This window comes from Alosa pseudoharengus, unplaced genomic scaffold (assembly GCF_046254945.1).
Source record: "Alosa pseudoharengus isolate Yale_2024_CS ecotype anadromous, Long Island Sound unplaced genomic scaffold, YU_APseudo_1.1 YU_APseudo_1.1_scf_6, whole genome shotgun sequence".
Taxonomy (NCBI): Eukaryota; Metazoa; Chordata; class Actinopteri; order Clupeiformes; family Clupeidae; genus Alosa; species Alosa pseudoharengus.
In genome coordinates, this window is record NW_027468848.1 from 24,197,765 (window position 1) to 24,214,478 (window position 16,714).

Genomic DNA, 16,714 nt, shown 5'->3' on the forward strand with positions numbered 1-16,714 from the left:
ATGTGGTTAACCTCACTAAAAGAGGAAGAAATTCAGAGCTGTATTTGCCAGTTGTTTGTCATCAAAATCTGAGAGAGGTTAAAAACTCACTACAGACATTTGTCTGTCTGTCTAGATCTGAGGCAAAATCAACTACCCTATTATTTCGGGAGTTTTGTCAAATTGAAATTAAAGCTCTTTTTAATAACAGTTCTTGTAACATATAAGAACTTCAATTGACCACAACGGATCTATAACAATTTAGATTCTATCCCTAAATACACTTGTATTTATCAGCAGTGTTGGGAGTAATGCATTAAAAAAGTAATGTAATTACAGTAATGCATTGCTTTTTGCTGTAATGCAGTAATGTAAGGCATTACCAATACAATTTCAGTAATATTTTACTCGGTACAATTCTCAGTAACTGAAGTTACTTTGCTTTTTAATCCAAAATTGAGAAATGCTCAATTGGCACCAGAGAAGATTTTCCAAGAATTAAAAAAAGTAATCTATGCTGGTCCTGGAATTTGATTGCCTTGTTTAGATGACTGTAGAAATGGAAATTTGAGTTATCTCTGCCATTCATGCAACAGATCTAACATGGTTAGGCTATACTTCTCATTTCAAGCAGTGAGAATAACTAAATGTTGCTTTTACAGACAAAGATCGTAGCCATTATTTTCAAACTATTTGCATTAAGTCTACAACACTATAAGTGGAAGGAAAGGCAACCAGCAATGATGAGAACCATTTAAAGTCAACATACAATTTCACTATGGCTATATTTTACTATATTAAGTTGTGAGTGACCTTTGGCCTTTGGGGCCTACATTGTCCCATGAGCCATAACTGCAACCATTATATTGTTCTTTTGTTAGCCTTAAACCTAGCTTAGTCATTATGCCATACCACATCACCTCCTGCCGTGTAATGAGCTGCATTGAACACATGAAGATCTATTGAGAACACCAAATCCATATTTCCTGTTATTTTGGTAAAAGTAATGTAAACGTAGTGTAATGCCTTACAATTCAAAGACAGTAATATTGTAATGTAACAAATTACTTTGAAATGACAGTAACAAGTAATAAATAATGCATTACGCTTTTGAAGTAATTTGTCCAACACTGTTTATCAGACAGATTTCCATATCCTCGCTTGGGTGTGTGATGTGCATTTAGACCACAACGGGTCCTAGACCTTAGCTTCACAAACAATTTGTCACAACAAATAAATTTGCTAACAAAGCCTATTTGTTTTTTTTGTCTGCCCTGAAGCATAGGACTTTCCTTCCAAAATGCCTGGCTGAGTTTACTACTCCTGTGTATGTCAGTGCGTGCGCAGTATGTTTTTTGCCCATATACAGTGTCTTAGAAAGTAGCCCTCAAACAAACGCCCTACTCACCCGGAGCGAAGTCAAGTCTTTGGAGCAGAGGCCCTGTTGCAAGGCATCCGGGGTTCTCAGCAACACAGGAGAGGCAGAAAAATACGAGAAAACGCTAGACTAGGGTTTCTCAACGGGGGCGGTACCGCCCCCTAGGGGGCATTCATACAACCTAGGGGGGCACTGGGAACGTGAGAGGTTTTTTTTTTTTTTTTTTACATTTTAAACTTCCATGGTTTTCACATATTTTTGGTGCAAAAATAGGCTACCTGAAATAAATAGCCTATTTTCATTCATGGGTTTCTAACCCCTCTACCGTCCCAGCTACATTTTACTGTTTATCTATGCTCAGTGGTCATACAGTGCAGTTCGGGCCTGCACAGGCCTGGAGTCACGTCCCCAGCCCCAGCTATCGTCATCTCTATAGCCCGTTTTCCGCTCGCTGTTGTTCTGCAGCTGCTCTGACCGTAGTCTACACGAAAAAGACCGTTGCTAATCAAATACGAAATATAGGCCTAAACAAGCCTTACGCGCAGAATCTGTTTTGTGATTGGTTGGATTGGTTGGACGTGTTGTTCACGTGATGTGCACTTGATTTTTGTGCAGAGGATCAAAGTAAGGTCAGGGGGGCGTTTGCTCAAAAAAGGTTGAGAACCACTGCGCTAGACGGTCTTTTTACAAACTCCTAATCAAAGGTTAGGATTTTGACTTTTATTAAATACAAATAAAAAATACAAAGAAAGAAAACTGTCTAAGCCTGAAGGCTAAATGCTCAATCCAAAGAAAAATAAAAAGGAAAAAGAAGAACAAAGAACCCTGAACAAGGGGCCGTTCTCTTTTTATACCCCTCTCGGTCAGGCAGAACATGTCCAAGTTTGGTATTATGTCTTACCATGAAATATTGGTTCTGCTTTTTTTTTTTGTTTAGTAGCCAGTCAGCTTTTTGTTCTTAGATTCTGCCTTTACATTTTGTTCAAAGCACATCTCATTTAGCATAACACACTTTAATTCTAACACAACCATTTTATATCTAAGCAAACACATTTTATGCTTCAAGTAAATATTCGTTAAGTCTCAGCAAAACAGTTTTATAAGTCAAAAAAGTTTTATAAGCAAACTTTCTTTTATGTTTAAGAAAAACACTCTCTAAATATAAGAAAATTATAACAGGTTATTCTAGCAAAAACAAGTTATGCTTTTAATTAAGAAAACACACTTTAATTCTAAGCTTTTTAACATTACAAGTCTAACTTGTTTCACACTGGTTGTCTATCATCACCTTGCAGCATTTGCACATTTTTATTTGTTTTAGAGCAAGCTGGATTTAAGCAGTTATATGACTAAAAATCTTTAATAGTAAATTATGATTCTTATTATTAAACTATTATCACATCTTCATATTGTAAAGTCACGCTACAATCTGAATAGGACCATCATGCAGATTCACCCGAAACATGTGGCCCTGATAGACAGAGAGAGAGAGAGAGAGAGAGAGAGAGAAAGGGGGAGCAAACCGGAAGGAGAGAGAGTTGTGCGTGTACTGGCACGGCATGGCCAAGTTTTTGGGGCACTGGACTGGATGTTATCTGTACAGTGTTTATGAGAGACGGAGACAGGCTCGCCCTGTACGCTGGGCATCCTTGGCCCGCAGGGCTTGACTGATGAGACTTTTTTTTATCTGCGAGGTGACGGCAGTGTGGCCTTGCATTCGGCCTATATAGCATCCACCAGCAGGAAACTCAGGCAGAATTAAGTAAGCTTCGACTCCAAGTGTTGTTGTACTCGTTCTGTTCCTTAGTGAGAGCTTATTTATATGTACAATGTTGCCTGCAACTTTCAAGCTCGCTGCTGGTATTTCCTATCGTCACATGCGAAACATGACAGGTAAGTTGATGCACTGGACTTACTTTTGTGACTGAGAAGCTAAAGTTAAGGAGCTGATGGTCAGCAATGAATGGAATTAATTTCACTCAGATATGACTATAAAATTAGTTTGTGTTTGTATCATGTAACAGAGTTATGTTCAAGATGTTTATACAAAAAACATTATTAATACCATACTGTACATATCTGGTAATGTATTTTTTATAAAGGTCAATGTTTTGGAGTTCTCCAGAATCAATCAGAACTTTTGTCAACCTGAACTATTGGTTGCTTTTTTGACATGTTTGTGGGGTAACAATGATCAGTCGGTTATAAATTCAAGTCAGGAAAATCATGCTGTCTATTATAATCTGTTTTTACAGTATTGAAAGGAAGTATAGGTGATGGGTACAATATATTGTATTGAGTGTAAGGTATTGCAGGATAATGTAGTGATGTTTGCATAAGCAAACGTAAAAAGCAATTGTGTTTTGGCATGGCCTGTGTATATATGTGTGTGTGTGTGTGTGTGTGTGTGTGTGTGTGTGTGTTTGTTTGTATGTTTGTATCTGATTTTCCTGTGCTTGCAGGTTTGCAGAAGAATGCGATTGTGGCGATCCACCACAAGCTCAGCTCTCTGTCAGGTCCAGGGCCCAGCAGTTGGATCAGCCATGTCCGTCGCAGGAGCTCACTGCTCAGTAAGAGCCCCCCCCCCCCCCCCACACACACACACACACTTTATATGTGCATCCAGTCACTCACAACACATAACAGTTGCCAATAACTGTCATTGTAAACTCCTCTCCCCTTCTCTCTCTTTCCATTTCTCCCTGTCTCTCTCTTGCACCATCTGATATATACTTCCATGCTGCATGCGTCATTTGTTTACTGCTTAAACCTACGTCTTTGCTTGGTGTGTTTATCCACTGTACTTCCTCTGTGCGTGCGTGTTTGTGTGTGTGTGTGTGTGCGCGTGTGTGCATGTCAAAACCAGGCAGCCGAATTGAGGAGGAGCCGGCGTGCACTGAGGTGGACCTTGCCTATGTAAAGCAGGGACAGGAGGCCTTGCAGAAATCTATCAGCATTCTCAGTGAACAGGATGGCTGGCAGACAGAAATTATTACAGTAATTATGCATGCAACCTCTCTGATATGCTGCATGTGTTTACAATGCTGTGCAAATCTCCTAAAAGGAGTATTAGGTCTGGATATATGCTTACAGTGCCTGTGACTATGTTTGAAGATGCACCTGCCATTTCATGAGGGGTAATTCTCCAAAGAACCATTTCATTAACCCCATGCAGAAACTGACCCAACAGAATTGATAGTTCATAAAGAAAATGGAATATCCACCAAAATGTGTGACAAAAAGAATCCTAACAAAGAAATGTTCTCCAGGAAAATGTCATCAATTCATGAAAAACTAAACCTAGCAGGATTTTGCTGGTATGAGGTTAAGTGAAAATTATGTTCCTAGAGATTTCTCGGAACCAGGTATTGAATGGGATCACATAGAAAGGCAATTAAACATTCACATCCTTGTGCATTATCTCACTAAAAAGGTGTTGCTTAAAGGTAGAGCCATACTTAAACACCCATATGCAGGACTTCTTCCTTTACTTACAGGGAGAATATGAATTTGCACCACCATATGTCTATAATACCACAGTGATTAGTGAGTAATGTTGCAATTGTGTGTGTGTGTGTCTGTGTGTGTCTGTGTCTGTTTCTTTCTCCAGGCCAGTGGTGATAAGGTTTTGAGCAAGGTGCTGCCGGACATCGGTAAGGTGTTCAAGCTGGAGGTGGTGCTGGAGCAGCACCCTGACGACCTCTATAATGAGTTGGTGGACAACATGGAGCAGATGGGGGACTGGAACCCAAACGTCAAACAGGTCAAGGTGAGAGGGCTGAACACCTGATCCGGAGGGCTGGAAGCTTCCCATAGCCAGTAGCTAGTATTATAAAAGTGTATGCATTTTTTTGTATGTAATGTGATGTTGTGCTATTGTTTGATACGTAGAAGCGTCAGTTTTGAATGGTGACCTATTGCATTGTTCTACCATCTCCTCCCCTAACTGCTTGATTCAAAAGACCAGTCCCTCTCCTCTTGCTTAACAAACTCTTCTGGTTTTCTTAGTTGATGTGTGAGTATTTTAAAGTACTCTTTTAAACACTTTAAATGCAGATCCCTCTGTTTCTCCTCAACTCTGTCTTAGATTCTCCAAAAGATTGGCCAGGACACCATGGTCACTCACGAGGTCTCGGCTGAGACTCCTGGTAACGTGGTCGGGCCGCGCGACTTTGTAAGTGTGCGCTGCGCCAAGCGGCGAGGCTCCACCTGTTTCCTAGCTGGAATGTCCACCCAGCATCCGGGTATGCCAGAGCAGAAGGGTGTTGTGAGGTACTGCAGCTGTCTAAATATTACAATAACAGGTTGAACAAAGCCAGACGATACCTGTAATGTATTTATTCTGAAGCTGTACTATGTGTAGTATGTATGCAACATCTCTTGGTGTTGAGTACGGATGGAAAAATCTCTTGGTGTTGAGTATGAATGGAACATCTCTTGGTGTTGAGTATGAATGGAACATCTCCATTCATCTTGGTGTTGAGTAGTCCATGGGAGCACAGGGGTCAGAAAGCAGCTGGTTCTGGAACAGCTCTGTTCAGGAATCCTGCCAGATGAGAGCCAATTTGGACCAGGCACAGGTCCAGAATCAGCTGTTGTGTTTCAATATTCAACATCTGGAATTGATTCACTGGTGTCATGTGACAGTTACAATAATTATAATCACCCTCTACTTGTTAACTGCTGATGAAAGTAGTATTTGGAGAACCTGAAGCAGAATTTGGAGCAAGTTTCTCAAGCATTACATTGTGTGACCCCACCTTCAGGGCAGAGAATGGACCAACCTGCATTGTGATGCGTCCAAGTGCGGAAGATCCAGACAAGACAAAGTTTACCTGGTTATTGAGCATAGATCTTAAGGTGAGGATTCCAAACGTACAGCATGTCATATATAGTGACATTAATTTCCACAAATTATCCTTACCTAGGTATTTTATCACACCATATATTTCTCACTGAATGCCTTTATCTCCAAGTACTGCAAATAGCAATGGCATAAAGTTTGAAAGTCTGTAATAAGATGTATATTTTATTCATATCAAATAGAATCATTCTGACCTCTCTACACTCTCCTGGTAATTTCAGTTTGAATCAATAACCATACTGCGTCCTTTCTCTAAACATATTCTATATTTAAATTCTATCCAAAAACCTACAAAACTTGTAAACAACTCCACCCACTCTACTTTACCTTTTCATCATGGGAACCGCATAGCCCACACCAAGATTCGCAGTGAGTTCTATGCTTACTTTCTTTCTTCAGTACATGGTCTGATTTGCCCCCTCTCTTTGTCTACCCAGGGCTGGATACCAAAGACAATCATCAACAGGGTGCTGTCCCAAACCCAGCTGGACTTTGCCAACCACCTGCGCCAGAGGATGATGGTCAGTGGTGGGCTGGAGGCGGCTGCTCTGGCCTGCTGACCCCTCTGGCCTGTGGCTGCACGTCGGACGCTTGGCTCCTGAGCGCGGGATTCGCCGGCAGCCTCCTTCTTAAATACAGACTTGCCCAGCCATGATCTCCTTCACACCCACTTTTGTAAATACTACACACATGATTCAAGAGGAAAATGTTGCCCAATCCCCAATCAGTTTATAATAGCTCAGTGGAGTCTGAATGCCCCATTCCATTCCTGACAGGTATTTTGAATCCAAACTGTAAATGTAGCAGAGTATCTGGATGCACAAGCTCCTTTTACCATCCTGTTGGTCTTGGACAGCTTCAACAGCCAACCTGTGTGTCCACTGCCTTCTCCAAATTGTTCTGCCATTTATCTAGTTCTCTCTAGTCCAAATGTCTATGTATTTCCAATCACATGTGGTCACTTTGTATAAAGAAAAACACTTTTAAACTATCTTTAATATTTATTACGTTTATGTCATTGCCTGTCACCCTGGGTAAGGATGTCTGCCAAGTGAATAAACAGAAATGATCTAAATACGATTGGAAGTGTGTTTTACTGTTTGCACTAAATGCTTTTGTTCCAACCTTGATTTGCTCAATATAGTAATCTCTACAACTGTTGAAAGAAAAATAGCACTGCATGGCTAAGTTAGAAATCTTGGAATTGAGGAAGCATTCAGGTGCTTGAGGAAGCAGACATATAGTTGCTGTTATCTTCTTGATTCTATCTGAGCACGCTGACTAATATCAAGTGTGCTTTGTACAAAGGTTGCTTGTTGGGGTCACAAATGTGCATTCTTGGTCTGTAAGTCCTCTTTTGTGAACGAGTTCCTTTGCATGTGTTGCATTATGTACACTGTGTTCCAAATTATTATGCAAACTGGATAAGTGTCATAAACATTTATTTTTTGTTTTTCCAATTAAACTCATGGATGGTATTGTGTCTCAGGGCTTTGAAATCAATCTCAGATACCTGTGATAATTAGTTTGCCAGGTGAGCCCAATCAAATGAAAACTAAGAAGGATGTTCCACATTATTAAGCATGCCACAGGTTTCAAGCAATATGCGAAAGAAAAAGGATCTCTCTGCTGCTGAAAAGCGTGAAATTGTGCACTACCTTGAACAAGGTATGAAAACATTGGATATTTCGTACTGTGAAGAAATCTGTCGCTGATTCAGAGCACAGGCGGGTTCATGCAGACAAAGGCATAATAAGGAAGGTTTCTGCCAGACAAATTCATAGGATTAAGAGAGCAGCTGCTAAAATGCCATTGCAAAGCAGCAAACAGGTATTTGAAGCCACTGGTGTCTCTGGAGTCCTGCGAACCTCAAGGTGTAGGAAGTGTGCATAAACCACTATTCGGCCACCCCTAAACAATGCTCACAAGCAGAAATGGTTGCAGTGGGCTCAGGAATACATGAAGACTAATTTTCAAACAGTTTTGTTTACGGATGAGTGCCGTGCAACCCTAGATGGTCCAGATGGATGGAGTAATGGATGGTTGGTGAAAATGGGTGGCGGAGTCATGTTTTGGGCCGGAATCATGAGGAGAGAGCTGGTAGGCCCCTTTAGGGTCCCTGACGGTGTGAAAATGATCTCGGCAAAGTATGTAGAGTTTCTGACTGACCACTTTCTTCCGTGGTACAAAAAGAAGAACCGTGCCTTCCGTAGCAAAATCACCATCTCATGCTGCAAAGAATACCTCTGGGTCATTGGCTGCTATGGGCATAAAAGGAGAGAAACTCATGGTGTGGCCCGCATCTTCCCCTGAGTATGGGACTGGAGGCAGTTCACATCCAAGCAGCAGCTCTGGGAGGCTATTCTGACATCCTGCAAAGACATTAAAGCAGAAACTCTCCAAGAACTCACAAGTTCAATGGATGCAAGAATTGTGAAGGTGATATCAATGAAGGGGTCCTATGTTAACATGTAACTTGGCCTGATGTTTTTGATTGAGATAACTTTTGATTTAATTTATGACTTCTTAATGCTGCCAATTCAACAAATGACCATTTTTAGTTCTTTACAACCTATAAAATGTTTTGAAACTCTGTTGTGCATAATAATTTGGAACAGTGCATATTGAGTTTTTTATTTTTTTTTAAATATTGTTATCATTGGGAGATTTGTTCAATAAAATTTGAATTATACTCTTAACGGTTGATAACTTGAAAATTATACTGACTGTCATTTGCATTAACTATTTAGGAAAATCTAAATTTTAATTTGCATAATCATTTGGAACGCAGTTTGTGTGGTGTGTATGTGTGTGTGTGTGCGCATGTGCATTTGTGTGTGTGTGTGTGTGTGTTTGTGTGGTGTGTCTATACAAGTGAATAATACTGAGCCGATGAATTCATGAAAATGTCCTTCCTGCCGGGTGGACATTAGTGTGCACAGGGTGTTTGCCAAAGCAAGCAGGTGTTTGGCAATTCGCATGTGTGCGGGAAACCTCACAGCCCTTTGAAAGCACGGTTCAGGCGAGCTTCACACATTCCAGGATATGAGGTAAGCCCTGAAGCCTGCGCCAGAGGAAGTCTGACCCCTCCATTTTCGCGCTCGTAACATTTTCCTATGATGTATATTTTAACAGGATCCAAGAAAAGACTGGAGAGGCATGCTCTTTTCATGACTTTGAAATGCAACCTGTCAAGACCATTTCAACACTGTCAGTGGCCGGCCTGAATAAAACAAATCAAAGACAAATGCTGAATCTGGGATCCATGTAAATTCATACGACTGATTGGTAATGATGAGTTCACTACTGTTCCCTGTGGGCATATATGCATTTTGAAGCCATACAGCAAACACAGGTTAATGTTGATGTCTGGCACAAAAAAAATAAAGTGCCTACAGTTAATGTTATTGCATTTAATGCAATAGCCTATTCAATGGCCTGAACACCACAAATGAGATTTTTAGATACTATTATTTGAATAAATTAAGCCCCAAAAATGCTGTCACCGTCTAAACGAAAGGCACATCTGATAAAATATTTTGTTGGTTTAACCCGGGAGCGTTGTCGTGTAAAGCCGGCCTAATGCAGGGCTGACTGCATATAACCAAGCAATACACGAGCAGGGATACCCTAAAACAGCTAGTATAAAAGTGTACCTCCTCTGTGCTCGTCAGTCTATGCATCCCAAAAGGTTTGAACCGCACACACACACACACAAACAGTGGCGTCGTTGGCAATCACTCGGCACCACCTTAACCCATAAGAAGACAATAAAACCTGCCTTAGTGCATTAAACCCCAGTAACCATTATAGTCTTACAATAACAGAATGTTTGTACATACCTTGCGCTACAATCAGCACCCCGAAACATTGCTACACTCCAACACGTTCGCAGCTACAGTGGACGGCCACCGGCATGAGGACCCCAGGTGCCTACTGTATACACCTGCCTGCTCTCAATGGCGAACCTCTCCCACCCACATTTGGTGACGTAGAAATAAGAGGAAAAGCGAGCGGGGGGCAGAGAAGAGGGAGGTGAGGGAGAGTGTAAGGGACCGATCAGTGAGGCATGAGGACACAAGGAGGTTTGGTTCAAAATGGAGGGTTTTTATTACCCAAAGAATGATCAAAAATTGACAAAGTCTACAAACTGATAATTAGGCCTATAAAAGAGGTCTACCAAAAGTATAATCACTAACGTGACATAGTCTGAACAAAAAATTGACCTGACACAATGAAACAAAAGGGAACATATATATCGGTTTGGCCAAACCAAAGGACACAAAAAGGGGATACACTAAATACATAGACTTAAATCATAACACAGAGCAAAGTAACTAAGGCCAAATTCCCCCCTCGGGCACATGGCAGACGTGGTACGGTCTAATAGGTCGGCACCCAGACTTAGGTCCTCTTAGCCCTCAGCCACGCCTTTGCCCAACCAGGAAGGGAACGCCCCCAACGCTCAGCCCAGGTAACTCAAGACAAGGAAACACATGATTAGTAACAAACAACTTATATAACCTTACAGTGTTAAAATGTGTGCACCCATATAAAACAATGTAAGGCTAAAATACAAAAACTAATAAAGTAAATAAATGAAACAAAATGTTGAGTGAGTTATTTGAATAGAATAGCACATGTGACTGCAAACAATAAAATGTGCAGCAAATTCATGATGTACCAAAAGAAACTAATAATGTACATTTGTAAAGTGAGGGCTTGTGTTACCATGTGTGGCTGTGGCCATCACAGAGAGAAAAGAGAGCGTCTCAAACCTACAGGCCACTCTTGGAGCACGATAACAAGCCCATCCACATTTGTGGATCCACAATATGTCGTTGTTATATATTATGATGATTGTATTGTTGTTATGGCATATTGTCTCAGTCCAGGTATACGCCATATCCAGATTCACATGTTCTCTGTCCAGAATTTTTTAAAAATAATTTTATGTGGTTCTTTTTTCCTTTTCCTGGTTCTAAATGAATGGCCTGTGTGCTCACATATTTTTCTCTTCTGGATATAAACCAGAAGATAAAATGTGCCACAGAGATGTCTGAAAAAATTGTGGCAACTTCATGACTGTCACAATCAAAACCGAAATAATTGAAATGTTCTTCCTTACAATGCCTTATCTGCAAGTGTGCCTCATCGGTGTCAGCAAAGTGTTACCGCAATGACGATTCAAAATCTTCTTCTTCTTGCTCTTCTTGTTCTTTTTCTTCTTGTTCTTCTCTGACTTTCTCTGTTTGTGTGGTGGTGATGTGGTTGGCTCAGGATATGGGATAAGGGCCCCACACAACACCATGCCATTAGTGTGCGTAACATCAGCCTCCACCACCCAGGAGTGCAGTGACCACAGAAGGGGTTGGTCTGGTGATGTCCTTTGAGACTTTGAGAAGTTTGGGAATCTGTGAGGTGCAGCATCTTTAAGGTAAGCTGAACCAGTGCTTTCACCTTGGAACACTGAGTGGAAAGGTCTGCTTCAACTACTTTATCTTTTTTATAGTTTATAGTTTATAGTTTGTCTATGGAAGAAAAACATTGCAAAGGCATTATTAATCAACCAAAAAGGAAACATGATCATTAGTGGAAATTTGTCAGAATGATCATAACTCATGGCCGTAGATTTAGGGTGGGACGCTAAGGACTAGTCCTAATCAAAATTTTAAGATGACAAAATTGTCCCCACCAATATTTTAGCGAACTTATTATGACCGCCGCTAGCGAAGCTAGCGAAGCGGTCATATAGGGATTGTCAAAGTTTTTTTTTTTTTTTTTCCCGTCATCTACTTCCTGAAATTTTGGTCAACGATACCCGGGGCACCGAAACACCGGGGCACATGAAATTTGGTGGGTATGTAGCCCCACTAGACTTTTACGGAAAAATTTCGTTTGGTCCCCGGGGGCCACTCCCCCTCCGCGCGGGGCCCCCCGAAACCCAAAAAATGCAGTTTTTTCTAAATAACTACCTGAACCGTGGAGGATGAAGAAATTTTTATGGTATGTTGGTCTCAAGGGCCCACATAAACCTAGCCCATAATCACTCATTTGTGATTTGCACCCCCCCGGTAAAAAATGAAAATGCAATATAATTCTGCTTTAATCGCCCCTCTCTTCAGTTAAGAAGTTCAGAACTGCACCAAATTTTATGTGTATGATTAACCTGACATTCTCTGGGGGTATGCCAAGTTTCGTAGAATTTCATCCATGGGGGGGTCTAAAAAATGAAGTTATGTGTACATTTAGTGACTGTACTGTACACTCATTGGCCTGTAGATGGTGGTGCACACATATACACACATACACACACAGGCATGTATACCATCAGTATCGGCAATTAGAACGGCCGATACATAATTACAAATTCAGTAGGATTAAAGGAAAACCAAATATTCATCATAATAATTTGGCTTCATTTCCAGTATTGGCGTCCCGTAGTCGTTTGTCCACTAGATGGCGCATCGTTGCAGTGAGACGTAATTTTGTTGGAAATTAATCTAAAGTGGTTTGGAAAGACACTATGCTTCCTACAAGGACAAGACAGTAGGCCTACAGTAGTTTACCGCAGAGAACGTCTAAGGCAGGGGTGGGCAACTAATTTCCCCAAGGGGCCACATGACAAACTGGGACTGTTGAGGAGGGCCGGACCCAAAATACCGAACTCAAGTCTGAACTCAATTCTGGTCAATTCTATTCTGTTCTTGTATAACATTAAGTAAATCATATGGTTTTGTTTACTAGTCGTAAGAACAGATGAAAATGTGAGGGAGACAAAGGAAAAACAGCAATTTAGTCTATGTCCAGTATTTAGGCTAATCCTCATTCTCGAAAATGATTTTTTGACATTGACATTTTTTTCAGTTTTCAAAGACTGATATAAAAAAGTACTACAATATCTATATAATTAGGCTAGGTCATGAAAATGTGAAGGAGTCCAACCGATAGGCCTGTGCCACCATTTCATCAACACTCAGCAATATTTCATCATTAAATCATTACCATCATTAAATAACTCTATGCAGAATTAGACTACGAAAATGTGGAGCAGACAATAGTAGGCTGTCATTAGTTAATCAACATGCACAAAGAAAACTATTTAAAAAATGTAGGCTATGTTTTTGCTTTAACTTTATGCACATAACTGTGATTGGTCAACTCGCTCTGTGTGTTGAGCCGGCTGCTTCAAGCAACCTAGTAGCATCATAGTTCGCTAACATAAGCTTTGCAAATAAACTCAGACATATTTTGGTTACAATTACGGGTTATCCGATTGTAAACTGTCTATTTGCCAGTAACGTTTTGAAATGAACACTTCGTATCGCCAACAAACAGCAGGAGTTCGTTCTGACAACCTTTGCGGTGGTGAGCGACGCAGACATAAGACACACAAAACTTTGAAAGGTTTACGCCGACTTAAAGGCAACTGCATTGTGTCGACGCAGAAGCATAAATTCTATTCACCAGCACAATTTAGTGAGGGTGTTTACATCGTATGCATCCACGCACAAATGTATGGGCGTACAAATAGCAGTCGCTTTCAAAATAAAAGCAACGATATTGATTTGCGTGCATCTCTATGCTAGGCTCTTGACTATTTGTTCTTTCACGGACCTTACGCGGGCCGGTCAGGGAAAGCCCACGGGCCGGATGTGGCCCGCGGGCCGTATGTTGCCCATGTATGGTCTAAGGGTAGGATGATTTCTGCATGACATGTAATTCCCATTTCCTCTTGAAGCCGAAATAAATCTGAGAATGTTTATCGGACATGCTTGTTTTTTACTGCAGGTAGGCTACGTTAATCCTATCAATAGCAGAACGTAGGTAAAATAATGTTACCATTAGCATGGTTGAGTGATGGAGGCCAATTTGATTATTGATGTATTTGTAGGAAACCATAAATGCGTTTATAGGCTACCAAGCAAATTGATAACAGCACTAATTGTATCTTTCGACTGTCATCTCATTTGCTTATGACCATAACCTAGGCTACTAACAGGAGCTAAGTGAGTTAGCCACAATACTGTAACAATCTGCAAGGTTGTCTCAAAATGGTCTTTATTGGTTTCGCACCAAAACACACGAACAGCATTATGGGAGTACAGTCATACAGCTAGGCTCAGATCATTACACAGCCCCCCGAGACTTAGTCCATGTCCCCTTGACTCAAGTCTTACCCTACGTCAGTCCATGAGCCTGGCTGGGACGCGACGCTGGCGTTGTGGGCGCCCCGCTGTCGCGGCGGTGACTTCCGGTGAAGGCTGCACGGTGATCGGTGTTAGAGCCACAGCTCCATTGTCACCAAGTTCCACAGAGTCAGTGTCAAAGTCTCCACGACCCTCAGCTGAGGCCAGGGGTCGATACGGGGCCAGTCGATCACGGTGGAGAGCCACAACTCTCCGACGCTTAATCAGTCTCACACGATAGACCACATCAGACAGCTTCTCTAAGACATCGCACGGCCCGACCCACTGGCTAGTGAGTTTCGGGGAAATGCCTTTCTTTCTCTCCGGGCAGTACACCCACACTTTATCGCCGGTCTGGAACTCCTGGCCGCGACAGCGCGTGTCGTAAGCTCGCTTTTGACGTATTCCAGCTTCACTCATAGCCTGCCGGGCCAACTCGTGTACTCCCTTCAGTCTCTCGCGTAGCTGCTTGTAGTACTCCAGCCCTGGCTTACCTCCAATCTCCGCTTCCGGAGGCGAACCGAACACCAAGTCCACCGGCGTGCGTAGCTCTCGCCCGAACATCAGAGCTGCCGGTGTGCATTTCGTTGACTCTTGCACCGCTGTGCGATATGCCCAGAGCACCAGGGGCAAGTGTAAGTCCCAGTCCTTTTGTCGGCGGTCGGCCAATATGGCCAGCTGCACTGCTAGCGTCCGGTTAAACCGTTCGACCAGCCCGTCGCTTTGTGGATGCAGAGGTGTCGTTCTCGTTTTCCGGATGCCCATGCGCTGGCAAACCTCAGCAAACACCTCCGCCTCGAAATTCCGCCCTTGGTCGCTGTGGAGCTCTTCCGGTGCCCCGAAACGGCAGAACATCTCAGTGACCAGTTTGTCCGCTGTCGTGTGGGCGCTCTGATCTGGCACTGCATACGCCTCCGGCCACTTAGTGAAATAGTCCATAGCCACGAGCACGTAGCGATTTCCCCGCTCTGTGACTGGCAGTGGGCCCATGATATCGACGGCTACCCGCTCCATGGGAGCCCCGACTGCGTATTGCTGCAGCGGAGCGTGCGAGCGTCGCGTGGGGCCCTTCTTCGCTGTGCAGGCGTCACAGCAGTGAACATGCAGTTCAACGTCCAGCCTGCATCCCGGCCAATAGAAGTGGCTTCTCAGCCGACGAAGAGTTTTTGCGATGCCGAAATGAGCCGCCCCCACAGCCCCATGTACCTGTTCCAGTACACGGGCTCGTAATCCAGCAGGAACCAGCAACTGGAAAATGTCAGATTGTCGATCGGGGGCTCGCCAGTGTCTATACAACAGTCCTTGACGTGCTACTATTCCCGGCCACTGTGAATAAATCGCTTTGGTCTCTGGATCGAGTGCTGATACGTCAGTCCATGGCGGTCGCTGACCGGCTTCGATCCATGACCACACTCGGCCAAGCGTGGCGTCCTCCGATTGCGCCTTCCGGATCTCCTCCCTCGACATCACGTCCACCGGCGACTGCGCGTCCATGGCCTCAGCTGCCGCTCTGCAGTGCTGTGTTGTGGCGTTGGGCTGCGGTGCGTTGTGTCTCTCGCTGGCGTGAAGCTGGCGAGCGGTGGCTCTCTTGATGGCGCGGCGCTGGCGAGCGTTGAGTCTCTCGCTGGCGTGCTGTTGGCGAGCGTTGACCCTCTCGTTGGCGCGACGCTGGTGAGCGTTGAAAACAGCGACTCTCTCTCTCTCTGCCAGCGGTGATGCAGCCTGTAGCCGACGAGCGGGCTCCGGTTGAGCTGCGGCCAGGCTCCTCTCCTCCCTCCGGTGGCAGTGTTGGCACTGGTCTGCTGCACACGGACGCCTGGACAGGGCGTCCGCGTTGCCGTGAAGGCGACCCGCCCGGTGTCGAATCTCCATGTCGTAGTCCTGGAGCGCCTCCAGCCAGCGAGCCAGCTGGCCCTCCGGTTCTTTGAAGTTCAGCAGCCAGGTGAGTGACGCGTGGTCCGTTCTCAGCAGGAACCGTTTGCCGTAGAGGTAGGTTCGGAAATGGCGCACTGCCACCACCACAGCCAACAGTTCTCTGCGTGTCACGCAGTAATTCTTCTCCGCTCGGTCCAGTGAGCGGCTGAAGTATCCGACCACTTGCTCGCCCTGCTCGCCTGCTTGTGAGAGGACGGCGCCGACGCCCACGTCGCTGGCGTCGGTGTCCAGGATAAACGGCAGTCGAGGGTCAGGGAAGGCGAGCACTGGGGCCTCGCATAGCGCCCTCCGCAGCCGCCGGAATGCCGCGTCGCACTCTCGTGTCCACTCGAAGAGCTGGCCTTTGTGCGTCAATCGATGCAGCGGGCT

The 16,714-nt window shown here is 43.7% G+C and overlaps 1 protein-coding gene across 1 annotated transcript; it reads left to right on the forward strand.

The window, feature by feature from the left end:
* Nucleotides 1–3,018: 3,018 nt before the first annotated feature.
* On the forward strand, nucleotides 3,019–7,264 carry star (steroidogenic acute regulatory protein). The gene is made up of 7 exons (XM_076270410.1): nucleotides 3,019–3,250; nucleotides 3,820–3,927; nucleotides 4,224–4,354; nucleotides 4,968–5,126; nucleotides 5,445–5,629; nucleotides 6,124–6,217; nucleotides 6,659–7,264. The coding sequence occupies exons 1-7, from the start codon at nucleotides 3,187–3,189 to the stop codon at nucleotides 6,779–6,781; spliced, it is 864 nt and encodes a 287-aa protein (XP_076126525.1). The 5' UTR covers nucleotides 3,019–3,186; the 3' UTR covers nucleotides 6,782–7,264.
* Nucleotides 7,265–16,714: the final 9,450 nt, after the last annotated feature.